At 43.6% G+C, this 27999-nt stretch overlaps 2 protein-coding genes across 6 annotated transcripts; one reads left to right on the forward strand and one right to left on the reverse strand.

The window, feature by feature from the left end:
* The first annotated feature begins 305 nt into the window (after positions 1-305).
* Positions 306-7568, forward strand: LOC138735981 (regulator of G-protein signaling 9-binding protein). Its single transcript, XM_069884720.1, has 2 exons — positions 306-606; positions 4684-7568. Exons 1-2 carry the CDS (start codon positions 354-356, stop codon positions 5172-5174), a joined length of 744 nt encoding a protein of 247 aa, XP_069740821.1. The 5' UTR covers positions 306-353; the 3' UTR covers positions 5175-7568.
* ube2c (ubiquitin-conjugating enzyme E2C) lies at positions 6256-27952 on the reverse strand. Of its 5 annotated transcripts, XR_011340047.1 has the most exons (9): positions 27860-27952; positions 23740-24185; positions 23387-23414; positions 23178-23264; positions 22167-22371; positions 20303-20362; positions 18512-18569; positions 7564-8193; positions 6356-6521 (listed from the first exon to the last, which is right to left on the reverse strand). XR_011340047.1 is itself a non-coding variant. In XM_069884722.1 (8 exons), exons 2-8 carry the CDS (start codon positions 23847-23849, stop codon positions 6485-6487), a joined length of 585 nt encoding a protein of 194 aa, XP_069740823.1. In that variant the 5' UTR covers positions 23850-24185; positions 27860-27949; the 3' UTR covers positions 6256-6484. The 5 variants fall into 5 exon arrangements, 4 of the variants coding, with proteins under 4 accessions (XP_069740823.1, XP_069740824.1, XP_069740822.1 ...); XM_069884722.1 differs by lacking the exon at positions 7564-8193 and having other exon boundaries at positions 6256-6521; positions 27860-27949; XM_069884721.1 differs by lacking the exons at positions 6356-6521; positions 7564-8193 and adding an exon at positions 11484-11541 and having other exon boundaries at positions 27860-27950.
* Positions 27953-27999: the final 47 nt, after the last annotated feature.

The following is a 27999-nucleotide window of genomic DNA, read 5'->3' on the forward strand; positions in this document are numbered from 1 at the left end:
ACACATCTTCAGTGATGGATGACAGAGCCCCAGACAGCCCCAGTGATGGATTACACACCCCCATTGATGGATCACACATCCTCCAGTGATGGATGACACAAGATCATTTTCCTCGCCGGCACGACCCGGGAAATGAGGTGTACGAGGTGCTGCACGAACGGCCCGAATAGCCTCTGCTTAACAGTGAGTCCAATGGGGGAAATCGTGCAGGTTCTCGGGCCGGAGCAACTCTGGGAGGCAGGGTCCCGGGAGAGCAGCCGGCAACGTGGTCCAGGGGCGGGACCGCAGTCCTCCTGCGGTGAAGAGCGGTGCGCATCGCTCACTCCCATTCCGCAAACAGCGGCGGCCGGGCGATGAGCGGCCCCCGGGTGTCGCTTCGACCCGCACAGACTCTGCACTGCCTCCGCTCCTTCCTGCGGGCGCAACTGGCCGAGCCGGGCTGGGCGGCCGGGCTTCTGGGTGAATGTGGCTGGACTGTGGAGCGGCTGGAGGCACTGAGCGCCGCGCACCGCGACCTGGCGCGGGGTCTGGGAAGCAGCGCGGACTCGGCAGCTCTTCGCCAGCGGCTCCTGCACACCCGATGTACGGTGAGGCAGAAGAGCGCAGGTGGGTGTGCGGGAGTTCAAGGACGGACTCGGAGAATAGTCCGAGAAGTGCCAAATGATATTCACTGCTGAGAAATATGGTAAAAGAAAATAGAAAAAGCGAAATAAATAGGCGCAATTCCGAAAAGGGCGCATTTCCGAAAAGGACGCAGTTCCGAAAAGGGCGCAATTCCGAAAAGCGAGCAATGGGGAGAGTAATATACAAATGTGCCTGAGAAGCTCCGCAAATCACGAGGCATCAATAGGAAGTCAAAGGTAACGAACGTTACCGGCCTAAGCCCTTCGTCAAGGAATGAGCAAAGTACAGACAGGCGCCTGAATCAACAGGTGGAGAGAGGTACAGGCGAACAGCTGGATATAGGTGAGAAGTAGAAGAGAAAACTAGCTGAGAAGTGAAAGGGGAGTGGAAGGAAAGAGTAAGAGAGTGACGGGGACGGGGGGAACGGGAACTCGAGGTCGATGGTTGGAGAGTGCCCGGGTGGCCTCAGTTTTTTCAGTACATGAATCTTTGTGGAGATAGTGTGCTGAATTAAGATGGTTGGCTACTGGGAGATTCCTGTTATCGTAGTAGATGGTGCTGTACCCCTGCACCTGCTGCCCTACATTTCCTTGATGAATTTAGATGAATCTCTCACTCCAATATTATTGCTGGCAAAACCCTTTCCTGTCTACCAGGCATTTTGAGTTAGATTGCCCAATTTGCATCTTGTCTCTCAGATGTAGATGAGGCCAGGACAGGACACAGGATGACTCCTTGGATTCGCTAGTGTAATGTTACTTCATTTGGAAGAGCTGTTTGAGGCCCAAATGGTGGTGAGGGAGAAGGTGTGGATGCAAGTGCAACATTTCCTGCAGTCACAGGGGTAAGTACCAAGGGGCCGATAAATGGGAAAGGGTGAGTGGACAAGGGAGTCCTGGAGAGTGTGGTCGCTAGAGAGCGGAGAGGGGGGAAGAGGGGAAAATGTGTCTGGTGGTTTGATTACATTGTAGATGGCAGAAATTACGGAGGATAATGTGTTGGATGCGGAGGCTGGGGGTGGTAGGTGAGGACAAGGGGAATCCTGTCCTTGTGTCTAGGGCATAGAGGCCAGGGCAGATGTGCGGGAAATTGAGGAGATGTGGGTATGGTCTGATGTGACAGAGGTAGAGAAATTGAAAGAAAAGAATATAATCCTTACAGGGGACAGGGTGTGAGTGTGGGAGTGGTAGGTTCATAGAAAATATCTGTCGAGAGTTTGTTGCCAGAGATGGAGATGGAGAGATCAATAAAGGGGAGGGTGTTGCCAGAGATGCGCCAAGTGAATTTGAGGTCAGAGTGAAAGTTTGAAGCAGAGTGGATAAAGTTAACAAGCTCATCATTGGGTTAAACAAAAAGTCTGCTCTTTACTCAAAAATGCTGGAGCAATTTGGCAAACTCTCTACTCTCCATTCAGAGAACAATTCCTTTCCCATGACTTCCCATCTTTTTCTCTTGTGCCCTCCCACCCATATCCACCTTGATGAAGGACTCCTACCTTGATGAAGGGCTCAGGCATGAAATGTCATTATGTATTTTTATCTTTGCTACAGAATGATCGCTGTGTGACTTACAGAGTTTCTCTATCATATTTGTATGAGTTCATCATGGGTGCTGAAGACACCCCCAATGTAATCAACAATGTAGCAAAGGAAGAGTTGAGGAGTGTTGCATATGTAGGCTTGTAGCATGCTCCACAAAACCAACAAAAAGGCAGGCATAGCAGGGGCCCATGCGGGTACCCATGGCTACCCCTTTGACTTGGAGAAAGTGGGAAGAATCAAAGGAGAAATTATTGAGGGTGAGAACAAGTTCTATAGGGAGAGGTTGAGCAGGCATTACTGTATTCCTTAGAGCACAGAAGGATGAGAGTTGATCTCATAGAGGTGAATAAAATCAGAGAGGAATGGTGCCCAGAGTAGGGGAAATCAATTACCAGAGGACATAGGTTTAAGGTGAATGGAGAGAGATTTAACAGGAATCTGAGGAGCAACTTTTTTTTAAACTGATGGTGGGTATATGGAATGGTTCCTGAAGGAGGTGGTTGAGGCTGATACTGATACTATTGCATCATTTAATAATAAATTGGACAGATATTATGGATAGCATGGGTTTAGAGGAATATCGGCCAAGTGCAGGCAGGTGGGACCAGTGTGTGTAGACATTTTGGTTAGTGTTGGGCCTGTTTTCTCACTGTATGACTCTGTGCAGGTAGTTTGTCAAATGTACCACCCCCATGTTGAGAAAGTGATTTATAAATGTTGGTCTTTATGAAATAGATGCATAGGATGTCCTGGTAAAATACAATTTGGGAAAGGTGTAGAAGAAATTTATCAAAATGATTTGCAGAGACAAGAGTATTTCGGTCTGTGCTCAGACTGGTAAAGTTTGGAACAGAGGAGGTTGCAAGAAAATTTGATGGGTTTGAGATGGAGATAGTGTCACTATTGGTAGAAGGGTTAAAATCCAGGTGATACTGAATGAGGGTGATGGGCAATAGAAACAAAAGTGAAGTAACGAAAGGATTATTTGCCTCTGGGCTTATTGCCAGTAGGAATGATGGCTGCAGGTTCTGGTTAGTGAAACTAGCTGGATTGCTCTTTCATAGAAACAATATGGATTCAACAGGCCAAATGGCCTCTTTCCTGATGCAAGTATCTGGGAAGAAATAAGCATTAAAAGTAAAATAAACTGCATTAGAGTATTTAGGATGGAAATATGATAAATCTCCAGAGACTCAGATGTTGAAATCTTAAAGTAAATGCAATCTGCTGGAGGAACTCAGCTATCAACTCGAGACAATAATATTATGATAAATAGTGTTTAGCACAATGCTTTTACAGCCCCAGCGATAGGGACCAGGGTTTGAATCCCATGTGTTTGTAACGAGTTTGTACATTCTCCCCAAGTCTGCGTGGGTTTTCCCAGGGATCTGGTTTCCTCCCACCATTCAAAACATACTGGGGTTGTAGGTTAATTGAGTGGCACAGACTCATGGGCTGAAATGGCCTGTTACTGTAATGTATGTCTGAATTTGAAAACAAGTTTCCCACTGATGCCACTTGACCCCCTGAATTCCTCCAGTGGATTGTGTTTAGTGATAAATATGCAGGGCCAGATTACATGAATCCTAGGATTTTGTGGATGTTTATGGAGATAGTGGATACTTGTCATTTTCCAAAAATGTCATAGATTCTAGGATGGTTCTCATAAATTAGAAGCCAGCAAATGTAACTGCTAAGAGTATATTGGGACATTATCTGTTATGAGTGGGATCCATAGAGATCAGTGCTGTGGCCTTGTCTCTTCACAGTCTACATCAATTACTTGTATGAGAGATGAGGTGTGATACATTCAGGCTTGCTGATGGCATAAAACTGGGTGGGAATGTGCATAGGAAGGTTTCTGGATGCTATGAACAGTGAGTGGACTGGTCATGGAAGCTGGCATATAATGTAAGATAGTATGAGGATTTACAAACTGAGGAGGGCAAGGTACGGGGGTTTAGGGCAGTGTTTGGTAAAAGATTAAAGGAGGTGGGTTATTATAGGATTATGGTGGTAGTGAATGCAGTATTACAGCATTTATGGGTAAAAGGTTTAAAGTGGTGTATACAGGGTTTCCCCAGGTTACATTGGTGGGGTTTGGCAGGGTTTTGAGTGGTTACAAAGTAGGTTACAGTGTGGATGTGGGTATATGGCAGTGGAGACTATGGGGATTGCAGAGATGGATGGGGTCTGTAACCATATAATGTGGGTCACAGCAGATTGGCCACCATTGGGGAAATAATACAGGGCACAGCATGTCTCAGGCAGAACCTTCGGTTCTTATAGGACCTCTTAATATATCATTGTGAAATATTTGGTCATCCAAAGACTGCTGTGTAAAGAAATGCTCTTTCTCTGTGATGCTGAGGGAGGGCGAAGCTGAGTGGGATAAATTTTGGAGGGATGGGAAAATGGCTCCCTGCTGCGTTAGGTGATCACTCTCTCCTCTCCTCCTGGATACCATGTCGGTGGAAGGATCAGCTGATAACCAAGCATTCTGTTATCTCCCTTACAGCAACTGGAATCAAGCTGCTGCTGTTACTGAGAAGGATGCAGAGTCTGGAACCCCAAGACCAGGAGCAGCTGAAGAACTGGTGGCTGCGCTTTGCCTTCTGCATGGAACTGTTCCAACGGGATCTTGGCCTCGTGCATCATCTGAGCCAGCTGTTCCCACTCAACCTTCTAGGCACCTTCCTGACCAACACAGGGGTGACCTGTGACCCTGCAGAACCCCATGCTGACCAGAGTGAGGAGCTAGATGACAGAGAGGACACAGACTGCATGGAGCTGAGCTTGGAAGCACAAATAACAGAAATTGAGATGATGTTGCAGGAGGTGGAGAGCAAGATCCAGGCTCCCAACTGGTGCATGGAAGCCACAGCAGAAGCTTGGGCAGAAGCAAGCTTTGGAGATGGATGCAGCACAGACTCACCAGACATGTTGACAGAAGAGGAAGCAATGCGGGGTAGTGGCTGTGCCACAGGAGATTGCTGCACGATTGCATAGATACATGATTACATAGCTGCACACTCCCTGCATTATCCCATATTAGGGGTGGCACAGATAGTGCAGTGCTATTTCAGCACCAGTGACCTGGGTTTGAATCCATCATTGTCTGTGATGAATTTGTATTGTGTCCCTGTGGGTTTCTTCTGGGTGCTCTGGTTTCCTCCCATGTTTCAAAGATGTACAGTAATAGTAGGTTAATTGGACACATAGATGTATTTGGGTGGCAAGAGGTCCTGCGTTGGAAGTGCCTGTTACTGTGCTGTATCTCTAAATCACAAAATCTAAAAAACAAAAGCGATCAATTGTTCCATCTGCCCACAGGAACAGGTCAGCTGCCTCTGAGATGTTGTTCACCTATTTCTTATTTCTGTGGCCCTTTGGGCCAAAGTCTGTCCAACTCACAGAGCAATTCCATTCCCCCATTATATTTTTTCCTTCTCCTTCCCCTCATATTCTCATCATTTTCCTGGATCCTACCTCCCACCTATGCACTCAGAACAATTTACAGTAGCCAATTATCCTGCTAACCTGTAAGTCTTTGGGATGTGGGAGAAACCAATCCAATCACAAGGTGAACATGCAAACTCCTTATAGGCAGCATGGAGGTCGGGACTGAACTCGGTCATGGGTATTGTGTGGCAGCATCATTCATATATTGGAACCAAAAGTCTCAGCTGACATTAAAGTGCAGTATGTGCCCAAAACATCACGAATCTATCAGAACAGGTTATACCCAAGGCCCCTTTGGCACTTTTGTAGACGTACTGATTCAAAGATCTTACTCTGGGGAAAAAAAATGACAGACCATCCTAGTGCAATACATACCCATTAATCAATTCCGTTGCAACAGGAAAATACTCTCTTGCTGCATTAGGACAATCTTCCTATGTGCAAACTGACTACACACTTTCATCATCGGTTGAGTAATTGGGAGACTATGAAAAGATCGGTTCTGCCTCTGAGACCCAATAGCGGGTAGTGGATTCTTGGCACTTGCTGAAGTTTGACAGCTCTTGCTCTCGAAGGGCTGCACTGCAATTCATTAACACAAAGATAATAACTTAAGAAGAAGCCAGAGTTCAAGAGGGGGCACGCAAAGTTCTCAATTTCTGCTTCACTTTTTCAATGGGTGATGTTCCAAATTAAATTGCCCAAACAATAAGCACTCAAGGCACGTCTTTCGATGTTGATGGAGCAGATCAACAATTCAGGGTATTTAATTTGGAGCTTGCTCCAGGTGTTAACTGTCAGTTCAGGACTCCTCTTCTTTAACTGTTGGGAATTGAATCCCAGTTTCAGAATCACATTCAGTCCTGCTCTGGATTGCATCGTCTGAAAGGTGGACTGAAATGAAAGGGGCAATTTCAGCAACAATGTTCCAAGCTATTTGCAAGACAGCTTAAGAGAAGTTCACCTACAAGGTTTAGGAAAGCAGTGAGAATGCAGGTAATTAGTGGAAGGGGACATGGTGAGACAGCGGCCCAAACTGTCAGTGGAGGCTGAGTGGAAACTTCTACACAGGTTGATTCCCAACTCAGAAATTGAAATGTGACGAGCACAAGTCACATGGCCACATAGAGCAGGATGAGGAATGCAGCATGACTGCGAAAGGTCAGCATTTGTATCTCACTGGGCTTTTCCAGAAATCCCCCTCAAGGCCAATTCAACCCCAACACATTTGCAGATTACTCGTGGTTGCTGTGGTTGAGTGTAGTTAGGGTAACATCTCAACTTTCCAAAGTTGATCCAACCACAGGCAAACCTTGAAAAATAAATGAAGGAGACCATAGAACTGTGAACATTTTCCAAACTTTTTTATGTTCTTTCCACAGAATATTTTAAATTACAAACAGCTGCTTCCTGTTATTCCAAAAGTGATATAAAACTAGAAAATCCATCTGTGGAAAAAGAAACAATTAACATTCAGGTCCGGGATCCTTTGTCAGAAAGCTCTTGGACCTGAATTGATAACTGTTTCTCCAGATGCTGCTGAGGTGCTGATCAAATCAAGCATTTTCTACTTTTATTTCAGGTTTTTTCAGCAACTAGTTTTATTTACTTTTTGACAAAGTGTAATTACATTTGGATATTGGCCAGAACATTGTTTCCTTACACTTACTCTTGCTTTACAGATTTCCAGCAAATGCACTTTTCACTCCATTTTAATTACTGATTTTTAAACGTTGAAATGTCTGTTGGTATTAGGAAGGCTCTAGTCCAGGGGTGACCAACCTTTTATATTCCATACATTAATTTTTCTCATGCATGAGTTCAGATACACCATACAACTTTTGTACCCCCATTCAATTCTTGTATGTTAATATAGACATATTTAGCATTTTCCATGATATTGATTTAATAGAAAAACAAAATAAACATTACTTACCTTAATGAGACTTTTGAATCTGTTTTGATTTTACCAAGCTTTTAATGTTTGGAGTTAAATTAGCTACTGAGAGCAGCAGAGGATTCTTCAAATTTAAATCGTTCAAGCGTGACCTTGTTTTGTTTTTAATTAATTTCATGGCTGAAAATGCTTCTTCACATCTGTACGTCGTTCCAAAATGACATATATAACTCTGGGCATATTTTCTTAGTTCTGGAAAATGTTCACAGGGTAAATATTGCCAGAAATTAATCATTTCAGAAGCATTTGTGACTCAGGGAAGTGCTTCAAATTTCATGTTCAATAATGAACTTATTTTCAAGTTGACAAGTCCCATTTGTATGTTACTAGGCATCTTCATGATTTTTTTGTAAGTAAAAATGGGTTTATAAATGCAAGAATGCTGTCGTCTTCTTGAGCAAACTCTCGAAAACAGCTTTCAAATGACTAGCTTCGATTTTCCTTCTATTTCAGTCTGATGCTGTAAATTGTCTATTAAGATCATGTCTTCTATTATGTCATGAAGTGTTTTCCCAAACAATGCACAATGGTTTTCCTGATGGACCCGCAATAATTCCGCTGTTCATTGAACTATCATTTTCTGCTTTTCTTTTGCACTGTGATGGGGAGCTGAATGTAAAGACAAGGCTTAACTTTTGAAAAAGTACAAAACTGCAAATGTTCACAAAGGATGAACAAAGCACAATTCTGTGGCGCACGAGTATCAATTGTAAACTGACTGGCAAAAAACCTGCAATGTACCACTGGTGCAGACTGTGACAGTATATAGATCTGTTTTGGGGAGATAAATTGGGGCAGGTTTGTTAGTGTAGGTCACATATAAACACCTTAAAACAGATCTTATTTAAAATTCTGGAGCTCTGCTCACGCTAGACATGTCGGCCTCAGAGCCTTTGCAAAAGCTTTGGAGAGAGCCCAAGTGCCTAACTAATGGATTGTTGTTTACAAAAGGCAACAGATGAAAGAACTTGTCAGAGCCGCAGACTGTCTGCAGTGGAACTTGCTGTTCTAAGAGCGTCATGTGGTTTGGCAAGCAGAGAGAAAAAACAGGCTTTCTGTGTGTGTGTGTGTGTGTGTGTGTGTGTGTGTGTGTGTGTGTGTGTGTGAAAGAGAGAGAGAGACAGAGATCAGTTTTACAGTCAGCAGCAGCAGCTGGGACTGGAACAGGACAAGCTGGCAAGCTTGAAGAAAACCCCATTTGGAAGATGGGTTGAGAGTGCTTAGTTCAGACTGGTCAAAGCCCTTGTGGTTCATGCAAGAAGAGAGGATTGGCTGTCTAATGTTTCACTTGAAATAAGAGAAACAAAAAAGAACTCTGTGGTGACCTGAAAGAAAGAAGTTATCATCTAGAGAACCCTGAGGGGGCAAGTTTCTTCAGCAAGACACTGAAGTGGCTGATAGAAAAGAAATCAGTTGTGGGTGTACAGCGTACCACAAATCTATCTCTGAAAACCAACAAGAACCTTCCTGAGTGGTAACCATTTACCTTTTAAGCACCAAAGCCTGGTGAACTTTATAAATGTTAAATTCTGTGTGCAGTATAAGAATTGCCTGCAACCAGTGAATTTAAAGGAATGAGAAGTGAAACTGGACTGTGAATCAAAGAACTTTTCTGAACTTACACACACATTACATACATGTGTGCTTAGAATTAGGAGGGGGTTAAGTTAGGTTAGTTATTGTGATAGTACAGACCTATCACCAATGTATCTAGAGTATGTAATGACTGTGCTTACAGCGATTGGCTGAGAGCTTAGCCACACCTACTGTCTGGGCCTTAAAGCCAGGTCGGATCATTCTGGACTGGTCGGCCACCTGTGAAGAGCTCCTGTCTTTTGCTAATAAAAGCCTTGATTTGGATCAACAAGTCTTTGGTTCTTTCGACGAGCTCTACAGTTATGTCAATAATGATAAGTTAAAGTGTGATTCTGTTTTCATGTTTAAAAATAATTAAAAGTAACTTTTGTCTAAGTAACCATTTGTTTTGGGGTCCTCTGGGCTCATAACAAGACGCCTGGCACCTCAGGGTCAAACAAGTATCAAACGTATATTGAACAGTTATGGAAAGACTGCAGAACAAAGTCCTTTCCTAGTTTGACTCATTGAACATTATATTAAAAATTAAAAACAGATTAATCTGAAAGAAGATAACATTCACCAAAAGATGTGCACAAAAAATAAAATAGCTAAAAATAATTGCTGTTTTAGATTTATTCTGTCAGTTTTAAAAATTGAAAACAGATAACATTGTAAAAGATAACATTCACCAAAAGATGTGCATAAAATAATAAAATTGCTAAGATTTAGATAGTTATTCTCAGTAAAACCCATTTCTAGCTCTAAGCTACTTGAATTCCTGTTGTAGATTTTTTTTCTACAAATTGGTTTTTGATTAATACTTTTTGCATGAGTAGGCCTACTTTTTTATTATTATCACTGGGTTGCAATGTGCCACTCCTAATCATCCAATATGCCACTTTCAGCACATGGTGTGACGGATTATGTTATATTTTATATTGTATATAGATATGTTTTAAAAGGATTTAAAATAGCAAGGTTTTTTTTTAAGAGTAGGTCACAAACACTTCAAAACAGATCTCATTTAAAATGCAAGAGCTTGGCTCAAGTCAGACAGTCCAGGCTCTGAGTGCCTTTGCAAAAACTTTAAAGAATGCCTAACACAGGTAGGTGTTAATTGGACATGCTCTGGAGTAATGGATTATTGTTTTGGAAAGCAACAGATGAACAGACTCGGAAGATTGGTTCCAGTGCCATAGTCTGTCTGAGTGCAGTTTGCTGTTCTGAGGGTCATGTGGTTTTCTCTGAGAGAGAGAGAATTCAGTTCTACAGTTCAGCAGCAGTAGCTTGTTTGAAACCCCATTTTGAATATGGGTTGTGAGTTCTTAGTTCAGCCTATTCAAAGCCCCTGTGCTCCATTCAAGAGGAGATGGCTGGCTGTATAATGTTTCACCTGAGGTAAGGGAAACAGAAAAGGAACTCTATGGTGACCTGAAAGAAAGAGATTATCATCTGGAAAACCTTGATGGGGCAAGTTTCTTTGGCAAGACACTGAAGTGGCCAATCAGAAGAAATCAGTTTGTGTCCAACGAGCAACAAATCTTTCTCTGAAAACCAACAAGGACCTTCCTGAGCAGTAACCATTACCTTTCAAGCACCAAAGCCTGGCAAAATTCATAAATGTTAAATTCTGTGCACAATATAAGAATTGCCTGATACCAGTGAACTTGGAGGAGTGAGAAATGAGATTAACCTATCAACCAAAGAACTTTTCTGAACTTATACATACACCTTCGCTTAAGTTAATAGTAATAAGTTAAAGTTTGATCCTGTTTTTATGTTTAAAGAAAATTAAAAGTAACTTTTGTTTAAGTAACCATTTGTCTAGGTGAATTTCTATTGCTGCAGGGTTTTGGGGTCCTCTGGGCCCATAGCATTGGCCATCCCTGCTCTTGTCAGTTAAGATACATCTGAGAATTTATTAAACAGCTAGTTTGCTATGCTGCATCATTACATGAAATAACTTTTAAAGATTCAACTTCAGAACTCTAATTAATAAAACATGTTCAGATCTTTGCTCCATCCTGCCAAGGTCTTTGTTTAATCCACAATAATGGAAACGGGGAAAGTCACAGCATTGCAGTTCAGATTCAGTATGACTGGAATGAGGAATTGACGTGCACAAGAATGGAGTCCAACATTGTATTTAGCAGCACAGTGGCTGAGAATATAACCTGGACCCCATGCGTGTACTTGCCCTGAACCTGGTGGGTACATTGACTTATTCAATCCTGATATGCGATAATCAGACAATGCCAAGTCTCACTGCTCACTTCTAACTGCTGAGCCGTTTCAGAGGGCAGTCAAAAATCACCCACTTTGCTGTAGGTCTGGAGTCACCTCTGGGCAATGCCAATTAAGAATGGCAGGTTTCGTCTCCTGAAAGACATTAATGCTTGTAACAGTCTAGTGAATAGACTATTAATTTCACTTAATTTCTCCCCTGCCACACTAAAGTTCCAGCTCTTGTCTCTAACAGCCTGTTCTCTCGATTGCTTACAGTTCTCTCCAACAAACCATTTCATGTGCCCAATGCATGTTCCATATTCAGATGAAATGTGCACCTGTCTTTAAATGCATGTGTAGGTTTCTTCCTTTTATCCAGCCTGTGCTTATCCTGTTAACCAAATAAGATCTGGCAAAAAATGTTACTAAATAAGAGTTCATATTTAAGGATGTATTTGCTTTGGCGATAGTGTAGATAACCTTCACCAATTCGATTCCTGAGATAAGGAGGTTGGTGTACATAGACAGGTTGAGCTGGGAGTTTAGAAGAATTAGATGTGATCTTATTAAAACCTTTAGGATTCTGAGGGTGATTGACAGACTAGATGTGAGAAAAAAATCCCTAGTGGTCACCATTTAAGATGAAGATCGAGGAATTTATTCTCTGAGAGCCATGAATCTTTGGAACTCATTCATTGAATATATTCAGAATAGAAATATCTAAACTACAAAATATTCCAGGGGCCTGGAGAAAATATGGGAAAGTTGTGCTTGGAGTGGTGAGACAAATATTTAGCAATCCTTATCTGAAATTTCAGACCTAGAGGCCAGCACCAGCTGAACCAAATACCAAGGACTACAAAACCAAATTCAAAGCATCAGTGCAGAGCCCATTAAAATGTTGCTCAGTCCAGGGGTTTCCTCTCTTACTACTCCTCATGAGAAATTACTTTTCTGCCCACTCCACTACATATCAAATTGGATGCTTGTATTTACATTTGCCTCCCCCTCTCACTCCTCCCACACCAACTTCCCCAAATTTCTAAACTTCCAGGTGGGGAAGAAATTAATAGAGACTGCACTCCACTGCCTCCTGGTGGCTTCTGGTTTTGGTGCAGCATCCCCTTATGCAATAACAAGTCTTTCTCCATCACATCACAATTGGCCAGTTGTCACACAAGATCATCCGCCTGTAATATCTCAGATTTTGTCTCATTTTGGATGCCCAGTGTTCATGTTTAATGAGCTATTGATATTGCAGTAGTTTGCATAAGGGGTACAGAGAGGAACAATGAGAGGTTCTAGTCTCTTCCAAGGGACCTGGATAGAAAGGAAGAGGTGAACATATGAGCATATTATTATTGGGGTGAAATCTCAAGGATTCTGGCAGATTCATCAAATGATACTGAGCCAAAGGATGCACAAAACATAGCCAAGGATGATGAATTTACTGAGCATCTTTGAATGAGAAAGGGAATGCTACTGGTCATGACATCCACAACTAGAGCCAAGAGAATAAAATGAGGTCAAGAAAGAGTCATAATGTGCAGAATTATTGTAATTCATAGCACAGGGGTTATGCATCAATGGTCAAAACTAAGTTTATCTGGTCAGTTGCTCTTTCCAGCTCTGCTCAGTAGTCCTCAGGTCATGGATCTTCAAGGAACATCAAGCTTTGTTAGGATATGAGAGTTTCTACCTTCACTCCTGTCAGGTGGGTTCCAGATTCCTACCTTATTTTCACCTTCCAATTAACATGCAGGTGCTCACTGCTTCCAAACTTCCTGTCAAGGTAAACTGTTTTTTCCTTCACTGCAGGTTTCTTCATTTCACTTGTATCAGCTTTCTTTTGTTCCAAGATGAACAACCAGGATCTTGTCAGTCTCTTCATTACTATAATTCTCCTGTGCAGTACTGTTGCATCCTCCCTGTAGACTAATGACCAGAAATGCAGTATCTTCTAGCTGTGGCCAGACTACATTGGGTACCATTCCAGCATGGACTTGCCTTCATTGTCTCAATCAATAAAATACAATTTCTTAACTACCCAAATCTACCTGTCCAGTTACCAAGCAAGATCCCTTAGCATCTACTTTTAATCTTGTTTGACCTCAGTACAAAATACTTCCTTTGTGTGCTTGAAATCTGGTTCTCCCGGTTCATTAAGTTATTTTTTATTCCCCCAGCAGCTATCATGCACTATTTTAAAATCATATTTTTTGACTAACTGAATATTTATCTATCCTTTTATATTTATCTTTTCTTCTTTCATGTGGAATTTATACTTGGGTATTTTATGTACTTTTGTAGCTGCAGTAAGAATTTTAGTGCAACTACATATGACCATAAACTCTCATCTCACCATATTCTTAACTGTACCAGGAACATAAACATGGTCAAGTCCAAATAATTAAAATATACCAAAAATAAATGGCACCTACAGCCTCTATTTGTTTTCTCTCACTGAGAATTTTTAATCCAACATAACTTTCCCTTGGATCCTTGGGGCTTTTTCTTTCCTGACCAGTCTGTCATGTGGGACTGATCTTTTTAAAAAAAAATCTAATATAGTCAGGCAAGACCTTCCTGAATGTGTTCTTGATTAGCTTGTGCATCATTAATGTGGATTGACCATGTATTTATTGACTTGACCTTCATCGCTCTAAACAATGTGAATATCAGGAGGGAAAGAATGGGTCCCCTTCAAAATCAGGAGTGATGTCTATGTATAGAGCCAGAGATGGGGAAATATTAAATGAATATTTAATTTTTTTAAATTTAGACATACAGTGCAGCAACAGGTCCTTCCAGCACATGAGCCCGCGCCACCCAAATTAACCTACAACCCCTGTACCTTTTGAAGAGCACTGGGAGGAAACCATGAAGATATAGGGAGAACATACAAACTCATCACAGAAGTGCAGGATTTAAGCCTGGGTCACTGCTGCTGTAAAAGCATCATAGAGCAGGAAAAGCAAGCACGGGAGGTATCTAAAGATAGTTCAGGGCATGTCTGCATCAGTAGTGAAGAGGTGTTAAAACCTCCAGGTCCAGACGAGATGCATCCCTGAACATTGGAAGGCATAAATGAAATTTAACTCATCGATGAGGACCGAAGTCCTGAATATGTGATGTTGTTCTGGTTCAAAGGGCTGTGAGAATAATCTGGGTAACTAAAGACCTGTTGCTCTGTTAATTATGGAAGGAAACCTGCTGGAGTAGTTCTGCTAGATAGGATCTATCAAAATTTGGATGCCAACAATGGATTTGTGCATGAGAAAGTGTCTCATGAACTTGAATATTTTGAAGAGGTGACAAAGAGGATCGACAAGGGCAAAGCAGTTGATGCAATTTATATGGATTTTATGTAAAGCATGTAATGAGGTCCCACGTTGTCAGTTGATATGGAAGATTAGGGCATATGAGATAGGTGGCTAGCTGGCCAATTGGATAAAAATGGCTTGGTTATGGGGGAGTCAGAGAGTGGTAGTAGAGGGCAATTTTTCCAGACACAGGACCATGACCAATGGAGTGCTTTAGAGTTCAATACTAGGATTTCGCTGTATTATAAAGAGCAAAGGTTGCTGGTTTTCAATGGCATCTAGATCAGATGAAAAACTGGCTAAGGAATGGCAGATACCATTGTGGAAGCAGCCCAACTAGAAGAGCAAGGTGTACAGGTACATAGCTCTTTAAAGATGGCAGCACTGATAGAGTAGTGAAGGACACTTGCAATTGTTGGGACATCATGTTGAAGATGTACAAGATACTAGTGAGGCCACTCTTGGAATATTGTGAAGTTTTGGCCAAGTTGTAAAGATTTTAAAAGGTTATTGCCAGGATTAGTGAACTTGTTATTGTGAGACTGGAGAATTTAGTTTTCCTTAGAACACAGGTTGAGATCTATAAGATTACAAGAGACAGACAAAATGAATAATGACAGCATTTCCCAAAGTAGGAGAATCTAAAATGAGGGGGTGAGATTTAGAAGGGACACAAGGTAACTATTTTTCACTTGGAGAATGGTGGACATATGGAATGATAAAGGTGGTATATTACTTGGAAACAATTGGATAATTACATGGATGGGAGGGACTCATTGAAGTTCAGGCCTAATGCAGGTAACTGACCAAAACAGGAAGGCACATTGTTCAGCATTGACAAGCTGTTTCTTGAATTTCTCTTTATCTCCTTTCAGAGCCCAAAACAATCCACCCTTTTCCCCCCCCCCACCCCCCATCAATTCACACCTTTCCTCTTTGCTCTCCTCTTAACATTAGCCAATTAACACCTTTTGCTTTTATTGATCTGTACTCCTCCCCCTTTCCTAAATATAGCCACTTTTTTTAAAAAACATACCTTGAGGAAGGGTTCAGGACCATAATATTGGTAATATATCTTAACCTCCTATAGATACTGCAAGACCTGCTGAATTCCTCCAGCATTTGTTTTACGGCAATCACAGCAACTGCAGACTTTCATATTTCACCCCATTCAGTTGTTCCGGTGGAAAATCTCTTCGAGATGCCTACTATACTCTGAAGCTCTCCTCCTCTCTTCGTAGGTTTTGTGATATTCTCTCACTGCTCCTCCCTCTCTGCAGCTCTCAAGTTCTACGACCATGTATTTATACATCCAGACCAACTTCCACAGCCATGCATCTTTCCTGGCTATTTGTCTCCACGGCCACCTGGTGTCCCAAGGATTCCAACTCCGGTTCCAACCCTCAGAGTTTGGCTCCCACCAGAATCTCAGCTACGTGTGCTGCATTGACTCATACTCTCTTCATTTCTCCTGCTGTATCCTACAGACCACCCTCACCTCAATGTGCAGATACCAACAGGCCCTTGCTCACTTGCTACCACAACTCCATACCTCACTATAACCTGCCACAGACCTCTCCTACACTTCACCCTCCATTGATCCACACATTTAACTGCTGGTTCTACAATCATTTGATGTTCAAGAAGGATCAGAAGCTCACCTCCATGGAGATTGCTGTCTGTGACCTCCCACACAGGGCTCCACCCTCTGCCTCAGTAACCCATAGGACCAAGCATCTGTCAAAGTCCCATCCTGGGCTTAGCAGCTTACAGTATCAAGTACCAACTCTCATCCTGATCACAGCAGCCTACAGGACTTAGCTTCATGAACTTTCATCCTGACCCTAGCAGCTTACAGGTCTGAGTCTCCAAACACTCATTCTGACCATGGCAGCATATAGGACTCAGCCTCCAATGTGACCCACATGATCTAGCCTCCATTCCGAACTCTCCCCTCCAATTTCCCCAACCCTCCCTTAGACCCTTCTTACTAGCCATGGGTACTGGTATAGGGCCCACCTATGCCTGCTTTTTGTTGACTTTGTGGAGCAAGCCATGCTGAGCCGACACAGAAAAGGCTCCTCACTCTTCCTCTGCTGCATTATCTATTACTTTGAGCACAGCACTATCGACTTTATCTACTTTGCTGTCAACTTCCACCCTGACCCAATTTAGTCCATCTCTACCAACTCTCCTTTTTCTTGATCTTTGTCTTCATATAACCACTTACAGCCAGTTCGGCCCTACTAGTCCATGCCGTAGCAAATCCCCACCCTCCTAGTCCCACTGACCAGCACCTGTTCCATACCACCCTAGTCCCCTCCTATCCATGTAACGATCCAGTCTTTCCTTAAATGTAACCAATGATCCCGCCTCGACCACGTCTGCCGGAAGCTCATTCCACATCCCCACCACCCTCTGCGTAAAGAAATTTCCCCTCATGTTCCCCTTATAATTTTCCCCCTTCAATCTTAAACCATGTCCTCTAGTTTGAATCTCCCCCTTTCTTAATTGAAAAAGCCTATCAACATTCTCGTGAACCTTTTCTGCACTCTCTATTTTGTTTATATCTTTCCTATAAATTTGGCCTCACCAATGCCTTGTACAATTTCATCATAACCTCCCTACTCTTGAATTCAATACTCCAATTTATGAAGGCCAACATTCCAAATGCCTTCTTCACCACACCATCTACCTGAGTATCAGCCTTGAGGGTACTATTTACCATAACTCCTAAATCCCTTTGTTGCTCTGCACTCCTCAATTGTCTACCATTCAATGTATATGACCTATTTAAATTTGCCTTTCCAAAATGTAGCACCTCACATTTATCTGTATTAAATTCCATCAGCCCACACCTCCAGCCTTCCTAAATCACCTTTTAATCTACGGTAATCTACCTCATTGTCCACAACACCACCAATCTTTGTGTCACCCGCAAACTTGCTTATCCAATTCTTCACCCCTACATCCAGATCGTTAATATATATAACAAATAATAAATTAATAAATAAATACCAAATAAATAATAACAAATACACTCAGGACACAAATTCTACAAATCCATCAACTACCACAGCTACACCTCTTCGCATCTTAAAGCCTACAAGGATTCCATCCCTTTCTCTTAATACCTGTCCCCATTATATCTGCTGCCAGGTCAAAGTTTTCCATGCCAGATCAGGGATGCCCTCTTTCAAACATGGCTTCCGCTTTACCACCATTAACTAGGCCCTCACCCACATATCTTCATTACCTGAAGATCTGCCCTGGCCCCATCCACCCCCACCAGACTCCACATCCAATACACCATCCTCTGCCATTTCTGCCACCTTCTATATGATCCTGCCACCTGACATATCCCTTTCTTCCCTTCACAAGTATTGCTCCCTCCACAACTCCCTTGCACACTCCCATCCCCACCATTCACACCCCACCTTAGTACCTATCCCTGTGACTCTAGGAGATACTCCACTTGCACTGACACCTTGTCCCTCACCACCATTCAAAGCCCTAAACCAGTGGTTCTCAAACCTTTTTCTTTCCATCCACATACCACTTTAGGTAATCCCCATGCCATCGGTGCTCTGTGATTAGTAAGGGATTCCTTAAGGTGGGATGCGAGTGGGAAGAGGTTGAGAACCACTGCTCTAGACCCAATTGTTACTGAAATATTTTGCCTGAGAAAAAATGTAATTGGCCCATTTACTTTGGAGTTATGAATCTGCACATAATGAGTCAATTAGGTACAATTAAAACAGTGGTTTTCAAACTTTTTCCACCCACTTTTTTACTCTTACCTCAAGGCTGGCCGAGTTCCTCCAGCATTTCTTTGACTGGCACACACACACACACCAACTATAGTGGTAAAAATATTTAACACAAATGCTAAGACAAAGTCAAGGTTAAATATTCAGCATTCATGCAAGTTAAAATGACATTTCAGTCAAGCAGATATTACTTCTGGTGGTCTGTGTAATTTACCTCAGCTTCAGCCCAATATTTCAAAATATTTCAATTTTTAGAAGCTAGATTGTACATTATTATTTACTGACAGTGACCAGACATCACAATTCCTTCTTCCCATGGCACATAAAACATCCAAAGGCATAAAACTATATCTGTTCCAAGGTTAGCTTCTTCATGAAGAGACAGGTGGGCTACTTTGCTTTTCTTTTGGGAAATCATTTCTTCCTCAAAACCGCCTTTATCCCCAGAAAGGCCACAAATCTCATTCCAACCTGGAATTTTCCTGGTCTGGACCTTAAAGCTGATATCCAAAAGTAGTTGTTCTCACTTTTTAAAAACAAAAAAATACTAAAACTAGATCCTATTCATTCTCTTCAAATGCAAGGAATTTCAACAAGATGTAGGATGACCTCCTTAAAAATCTACAGAACTCTCAGCCTCCCCGACAGTGTAACAACTACAGTTGCTCATGGTAGAATTGGCCAAATCCTGATCATGTCAAAATTACACATGTGCATGGATACCCTGGAGATCCCCACCCAGAACCACACCGACTTTCCAGCACTAATCAATAGTAAACTTCTGACTCTTCTACCAAAATTAAAGAAAACAATTAAACCACCTCACACTTCCTAATATTAATATTTCAAAGTACCCCAAGGCCATTTTTCAGTTCCAACAGGGTGCAGCTCATCCAAAGAATTGCAGCAAGACAATGTTTTCACAGCATTTATTAGAAAATTCAAACACAGTGCACTTTATTCACATGACAATTTAAAAAATAAGCACATGCCCATTCACATAATTGGACAGACAGACATTCAAAAGAAAAACACAGGAGAAGAACACAGGAGGTAGGAGAGCAGCTAGAAGTTCTGGGCTCAGCCTCAACTCTTCAGCTGTCGTGCATATGCCTCATGTAGTCGTTGCTTGTACTCTGTAACAGACATGACATCAGGCTGAAACCATGCTCACTAACTACCGCCACTGCAACAGGTAGAGAACTCAGTTCAACATTAAGTACTAGTCTGAAATTTAACCCAAGAGCAAAACCTCAGAGATAGAATATCTCACTGATGTACACAATTGTTGGGGTGCTTCAAGAAAAATATGCAAGCATACAAATTGCCTTAAACATCGTGCATTAAAGAATCATCAATTGTGTAAAAGTCAGTTTTCCTCTCAGCTAGGCAAGAGAGAAGGATGAATAATCAAAGTAAAGCCACCACAGGGCCACAGAAGATCCCCCCCCAACCACCACCACCACCACCCTGTCACAATCCTGGGGAACTTCACTCACCACACTATACCCAGGAACCAGCAGATCCCTTTGATGAGAAAAGGAATACTGCTGGATGATCAGAGCCACTACCCCAAGCAACCACAAGTCTAAACAGAGGGAAAACTGGCTTCAAGGACAAACAACATTGATGCAAAGACACTAGGTTCAAAAGTACTGGTTTAGGGAGTTATAGATGAAGACAGCATCTTTTCACACTGGGTTTCATCTTCAATGATGGGATCCCAGTGCAATTGCCTTATTTGGAGACAGTCCAATACTGCTGATCATCTCTCTCCAACACTCAATCCCTCCCCATAAAGTACTTGGATTGTTTCCTCACCTTGCTGATTTGACCATAGTTGAGCTGCAGCAACATTCAAGGGACTTTGTACATTTGGTTCTGTTTTAGGAAGAAACAAAGATATTACTAAATACAGGTGATTCTAGTCTCATCTTTTAGCAGCACTCACCTGGAACTCATAGAAAGGTAGTATTGCTAATGTTCCAATATAGATTCACTATACATTGCCTTTCAACTGCAATACCCATCCCAAGTATACTTCCCTTCACAGGACGTGCCACAGAAAGACCTACACATTCTGCTACTCAAAATTGGATTTTTACCTGCTTCAAAACCCAGTTTTCCCCAGGAGCAGGACCTCACTTCATGATCACAAGGGCTGGATACAGCAGCATCTTTGCCTCTAGCACCCCAGCTTTATTCTCACCTGAAACTAAAGGCAGAAATACCTATCCAGCATGTATGCAAGGAATTTACACATTCCCCCTTCCACATGGGTTTACTTCCACATTCCAGATGTGCAGAATAAGGTTAACTGATCACATGGGTGTATTTGGTTGGGCAGTGTGGGCTCATCATGGTCAGAAGAATCTGTTAACCATGATGCATCTCTAAAAACAAATTTGCAACAAGGTTTCTCTCCTTCAAAATAGCCAGCTTTTATGAACCAGAAGATTTAGATTAAAGCTCAATGATGATTGTACCTCCTTTCCTGAGAAGTAGCCTTGCAAGTCCAAGCTTTAAGTTTTCCCTTACTGCCCATCTCAAAACCTCTTTTCCCCATTCTAAATATGTCTATCAATTGTCCTACACTGGACAAATGCAATTATACTTAATCTTCTTGGCGCTTTCTACAAAGTCCCCACATTTGTTCCTAAAAGATGGCACCCAGAACTGGGCCATTGTAGCCTAGGAGCTCCAAAGAGACTGGTGATTTCCTGGTTCTAAACCCAAAATCCCATATGCCATTGGAGACATTTTCTTTTGATTAAAAAAAGCCATTGCAGACAGATCTGCAATAATCAAACCCAAAAAATAAGTGACCGGCAGAACTACACACTGGAGAACACAAAAGGTCAAGCCCAATCATACCAAAAATAGGGACAAAAGATACGAGACACAAAATTAGGAGTAAGAGTAAGTAAGAGGCTACCTAGTGTTTCAAATCAGCTTCCATTTGACAAAATGGTGCAAATTCAGACATACAAAGCTTTTGGACCACTGACCATCCATAGCAAACTTTCAACCACAAGACCAGAATTTGGCCATTTAGCCCATCAAGTTAGCCCACCATTTTATCATGGCCAAGAAGATTCTTAAGAGGAGAGGACACCAGAGACAATCTTCAATGAATGATTCTAGATTAGCGCAAAGCCTTTACGGCAACAGCATTCAGGCTTGGGGTTCGAACCGCGCACTGTCTACAAGGAGATTGTACGTTCTCTCTGTGTCTGTGTGGGTTTTCCCCAGAGACTGGTTTCCACTCACCGTTTGAAGCATGGGAATAAATTGGGCAGCACGGACTCATGGGCTGAAATACCCTGTTACTGTACTGTCTTTTTTTGAATATTAAAAAAATTACCCATAAAGGAAACATCAACATACACCTTTGAAGACACCTCAGGATAGTCCTTCTTCAGTACAGCTTCAGATTTATTGTTAGAGTACAGATATCACATACTACCCCTAGATCAGCTCTAGAAATAAAAACACATTAACATGCATCTTTAGGAAAGGAAACCAACATTACAAATTGTTTTAGGAATGACCTTCCAGATCCAACTGAAGACCTTCTGACTTTAATTTTGCAAGTGGACTAATTTTACTAGTGTTATATTTGCAGGAAATTTTAACTACTCACTTAGCCATTCTGATAGATCTGCATTTAGAAGGAAATCCTTACCTCCCAGTAAACTCTGAATCGACAGCAGGATCGTCCTGACATCATAAAGTGCTGACCATTTGTCTTTGAGAATATCCAGGCAAATGTTGCCTTCCCCGTCTACATTAGGATGGTAGCAGGAGGTGAGGAACTTCACGGTGGGCGGGTTGTAGGGGTAACCACTGGGGAACTCTAGAGACAACTTGTATCTCAAACCCTCATAAACCTATAAATAAGATAAATGAGATCTTATTAACCTTATTACAGAGTTCTGTGTTGTGTGGTTTTATGTTAAAAAGTGACAGTTTGCCTTAGAGAGCCAAAGTGAAGGTGGACTGCTGAGAGTGGGAGATGGACTAAGCATGTGCAGAAAATGATCTAAAAATTTCTGGACTTGGAAGATAAACCATCACTGGGTGGTGCTGTGGAGTGGAAGGCAGTCCAGAGCATGAGTCATGGTTTGGAGGACAGTTTAGAATGTTGGGCATTTCAAAAAGGATGAACATTCCGAAGGCAGCCAGTTGTTCCTCTCTCTACAAGCAACACAAGACAGCTTTGAATTTTGTGCTCTCTCTCTCTCTCAAAGATCTTTTGGCTTCAGTTTACCAAACAAACTGAATTTTGTTTATGATCTTTGCTTCAGTTGAGATCAAAATTTTGTGAGTCTTGTGTGTTTTTCTGTGGGCTGGTTGGAAATATAAGTTAGACTTTAATTACATATGTTATATTTAGGCTGGGGAATTTATTAGTTTTACATTGTTATAGGAATTTGCATAGCAAACAGTGGTCATTGTTATAAGGGGGGGGAATTTTGAATTAAAGTTTGAAGGTGAATTTTTGTTAATAAAGTAATTGTTCATCTTTACCCCTTCTTTGTGGTTGCTGCTTTGATCTTGTAACAACCTTCACACTGAAATTAAACCTGTGTCAGTGATGTCTCACACCACATCCTTGTCCTGTTACACATCAAGGCTAGATAACGTGCTGCTCCAAGCCACTTAAAACTTTCCACCAAACCCAATAGTCTCTCACCGTGCCCGTAGCACCTTCAATGGTACCAATCCAACGAAACAAATTGTCTGACTCAGGGAAAGCAGAAATTCCTTTGTTTCCAGACATCTGAAAGGGCAAAAAATAGGCTCAAGTCAGCTTCTACAACGTTGGTCAGAACAATGAACAAACCTCATCACAACCACCCATAACCATGCCAATCAGACAAAACTGCCCCCCTCAGAACTCACCATGAGAGTCATCAGCTCCTGCTGCAACCTATAGAGAAACAAGAAACAGTGAGTATATACCCATCAATTCCCCCCCCACTCATCCCCCCTCCCCCCCACACCGTCTTCCCCAATCCCCCCACCCCAGCACCCTCCTCCCTCCGCCACCCATTTCCTCAACGCTCTCCTTCCTAATCCCTCAACCCAGCAGTACCCTCCTATTTCTTCCCTCCTTCCCATACCCACCCCACTCCAGCACCCTCCTCCCCAACCCCCCCACCCCCCACACTGCCACCCTCCCTCCTCCGCCCCCTCCCCCCAACAACCCCTCCTCCAACCTAAGTTCCGGAATCCGCCATTGGACACCCACTCGCCTTTTGGACACCGAGCCTCGGGCGATGGCTACGCCGTTCTCGCTGCCCTTTCGGGCCGCGGTGGTAGTGGTGGCCGTGGCAGCGGCGGTGGGATCAATGTTCTGGGCCATAATGGCTGTGGAGCGGGACCTAACGCCTGGGTGATGCGGCGCTGCCTCCACAAACACACGCGCGCGCGAATCTTCCTCGCCCGAGCACTTCAACAATCGCACGCCCGGCGATTCCGCCGTTTATTTGAATATTGCACGCGTCAGAATTCCACCAATCGCGCTGCAGTTTTGATTTGATTGAACCAATGGGCATCAGCTGTTTACATTATGTTGCCAGGTAGCGGATGAGGTCACGGAGTCCGAGACCGGGGAGCCCTGATTGCTATTGGCCGTATTATCTCGCCTTCCCTATCGTTCGCTTCAATTTTTAATTTGTTGAAGTCAATTCCGGCCAGTCTGCAAAAGTAATTATAATTGTCAATAAATTGAAGGAAATGGTTTATGAAGTTGCCAGATTTCGGTAATTGTTGAATCCAGCAAAAATTGGCAATAAAATCGCAAGGTGGTGCACACAACGAGAAACTGGAGGGATTCAGCAGGTAAGGGAGCAACCGTGAAGAGAAATGGACGAGCAACATTATGAACAGTCACGCTGGTCTCACTTTCATCTCGCCAGCCTCAACATCCGCCACATCTTCACCAGCAGACATACCTTCCCCTCCCCACCCCACCCCTTCCCGTCTTTCCCTGGCCTGCAGTATCTCTCCGCCCCCACCAGGACGATAAACCCACACAGGATTCTGTTGTCACCGTGGTTAAGTGAAAAGAAATGCTGGAGAAACTCAGCAGGTTAAACAGTGCCTTTTAGTAGCAACATTTCGGGCTTGAGCCCTTCATCAAGGTGTGGGGGAACATGAGAGATGTCCGAACAAAAGGGGGGGGGGGAGTGGTGAGGAGGGGGGAATGATAGGTGGGGGTGGGGGGGGGGGGTTGGGGGAGGAGTTTAGGCTAGGTGGAGAGAGAAAGGAACTAGAAGTTGGTGTCCAATTGGTGGGGTAGAGTGAAAAGGCCATGGACAGACGAATGAGTGTGACTCAGAAATGAAATGGTCTCCCTGATGAGGGAGACAGTTTTGTTTTAAATGCACCACGTCCATCCTAATTTCAGTGTACTCGATGTCACCTCTATTGGTGATAACATAGTGCTTTGCCATCCTAAGGTGTATGCTGAATTATGCACCATCAATTACTAGAAAGACTTGTTGAGAAACCAGTAGGTTTTTATTCACTTAATGGCACATCTATACTTTTCAACTGCCCTGCACTGAGGAGGGAGCTGTGGAACAGTCACCTTTTCAGGAGCCTGTGGGGAGGGGGCCACAGGTACAATCAGCCAACAGGTGTGCCTGACCAGACAATTATAAGCAACAGTGGTTTACCACATTCTGCCCTTGTTTTTAAAAAGATCCGAGCAGGGTAAAGTCACAGGTTCAGTCTTTCAGACAGTCTGGCCTTTCACTGGGACCGTTGTAGCACTGGTTGTGGCTGCAGCGGGGACAGGAAGGGTCTCGGGTGTCTGGATGTACTCATCAATGTTATGCTGGTGAGTAGGCGCTGATGAGTCCACTGTATCTTCCCTGAAGGCAGAGGCAGGATACCAGGAGTCGGGTGCATTGTGTGTATTCAACGGAGAGCGGGGTAAGAAGTGATCAGCAGTGGTCTCCAGGGCCCCTGAGGGAGCCAAGTCCATGACAGAGACTGTGTCTTGGTGCCCGTCAGGAAATGCGACAAAGGCATATTGGGGGTCGGCATGGAGGAGGTGGACCCTTTTGACCAAGGTCAGAATTATGGCTCCTCACATTGGACAGGCCCTGGAGACGTAAGTTACACCAGTATTATGTGCCTCCCGGATCACCTCATGCCAATGGGAAACTGGGAGGCCCTTAGACCACAAGGTCCATTCTCCCTTTCCACTTGACTGTTACCCTGGGGGTTGGCCCCTGGCCAACAGGTACTGGTGCAGCTCATCACTCATAAAGGAAGGCCCCTGGTCACTGTGGCTATAACTGGGGAACCTAAACAGAGTGAAGAGGCCTTGATGAATGTGGCAGCAGTTATGACCAAGCAGAGGATGCCAAATGGAAGTCAGGAATATTCGTCATTGATGTTAATACACATTGTGGTCAGTGGAGGGCAGGGGTCCTTTGAAATATACACTGAGTCACTCAAAAAGGTGGTGGCTTTAATTAATTGTGCCCTGTCTGGCCGGTAGAAGTGCGGCTTGTACTCAGCGCAGACCTGGTAGTTCTTTGTTAAGGACCTGATCTCACCGATGGAGTACGGTGCTTGACAAAATGAAAAAATCTGATAACTCCGGGGTGAGAGAGATAATTGAGGAGGCTTTGCAGCCAATCAGTCTGTGTGCTAGCACAGGTTCCACAGAATAGTCTGTCTGGCAGCTCATTAAGTTTCCCCAGCCGGTACAAAATATCATAATTGTAATCCTCCACCTCAGTATTTTGTCATTTTTGATTTTACCCCACTGCTGATTGTTAAACATGAACCCAACTGCAGATTGATCAGTCAGCAGGATGAATCTCTTACTGGCCAGTGCCACACTGCATCATCAATAGCTTCGGCCTCTTTCTCAACTGAGGAGTGCATCCCAGGACAGATTCCCTGACTGCCCTCACAGTAGACGCCTTCAACAGATTTTGTACTTGAGCAACTGGTTAACGGACAGTGGCAGCTGCTGGCCTTTTTCAGTAAACATTTCAGGCCATTCAAAACTCAAGTACAGTGTCTTTGATAGGGTGCTTTTAGCATTATACCTGACATTTCGACATTTCCGTTACTTCCTAAAGGGCAGGAAGTTCAAAATTTACACAGACCACAAACCACTTACCTTTGCTTTCTGCAAGGTGTCAGAGACCTGTGGTTAGCCAGGCAACAGCGGCACCTGTCCTACATATCTGAATTTTCAAGACATTGAACATATCGCTGGCAAGTCCAACGTGGTAGCTGATGCCCTATCATGTCCGGCCATTCTCGCAGTGCACGACCCCGCCCCAGGTATCGTCTATGTGGCCCTAGCAGATGCCCAGCAAGCAGACCCTGACATACCAGCATACTGGACAGCACTTACCGGCCTGCAACTGGAGGACAGAACGTCCCAGGTAACCGCAAACTGCACTGTGATACCTCGACTTGTTAACCACGCCCTGTCTTTCCGGTCGCATTGGAGGAGACGAATTTTCAATTTGGTCCACAATTTGGCTCCCCCTGCTATCAGGACTACAGTTAGAATGGTGGCCAACAGGTATGTCTGGCATGGCCTCCGTAAAGAGGTCACTCAGTGGGCCAAAAAATATACTCAGTGCCAGGCATCCAAGGTCCAGGCTCACATTAAAGTCCCTACGCAGCCTTTTGAACCAACATGCCACCGTTTCAGCCACATGCACATGGACATTGTGGGGCACCTACCTATCTATATCTAGAGGTGCATGTTATCTATTGAGCTTGGTCGATCGGATGACTAGATGGCCAGAGGTGGCGCTGCTACCTGAACTCTCCATGGAGTCATGTGCATGGGCATTACTGAACACCTGGGTGGCACATTTTGGGGTCCCTGAACACTTAACATCTGACAGGGGGACCCAATTCACTTCCAGCCTGTGGACCACCTTAGCAAATGCCCTGGGGACTCATCTCCAGCATACCACCCACAGGTCAATGGGCTGGTGGAGAGGTTCCACAAGCACCTGAAGACAGCTCTGATGGCCAGACTCACCGGACCGAACTGGGCAGATGAACCCCCTTGCTCCTGCTAGATATCTACACCGCCCTGAAAGGGGGATATCCTGGGGCCACATTGTCTCGACTGCACTAGCCCCAGTTAAGCCCAGACAGAGCTCATGGGAAATTCAGCACCGTTGTCCCAAAAAACTGCAGACTGTCACTATATTTTCGTCCGATGTGGGGCCCACTCTTCAATGACCTTATAAAGGGCCATACCACGTCCTCAGACACAATGGCTCCACCTGCATGTTAGACATTGGCGGCAGGGAGGAGACCTTCATGCTCCACTGGTTGAAACTGGCCCATTTGGACATTAACCAGCCGATTACTCACCCGACCCTATGGCACAGGGGTCGACTGCCAAAAGATGGTGTCCCGATCGCCGGTTCAGGGTGGTGGGGGGGTTGTGTAGCAGTCTGCGGCCCACTCCACGGGCTGACACAGCAAACAGTCATCAAACATGACAGTTGGGC

This window comes from Narcine bancroftii, chromosome 6 (assembly GCF_036971445.1).
Source record: "Narcine bancroftii isolate sNarBan1 chromosome 6, sNarBan1.hap1, whole genome shotgun sequence".
Taxonomy (NCBI): Eukaryota; Metazoa; Chordata; class Chondrichthyes; order Torpediniformes; family Narcinidae; genus Narcine; species Narcine bancroftii.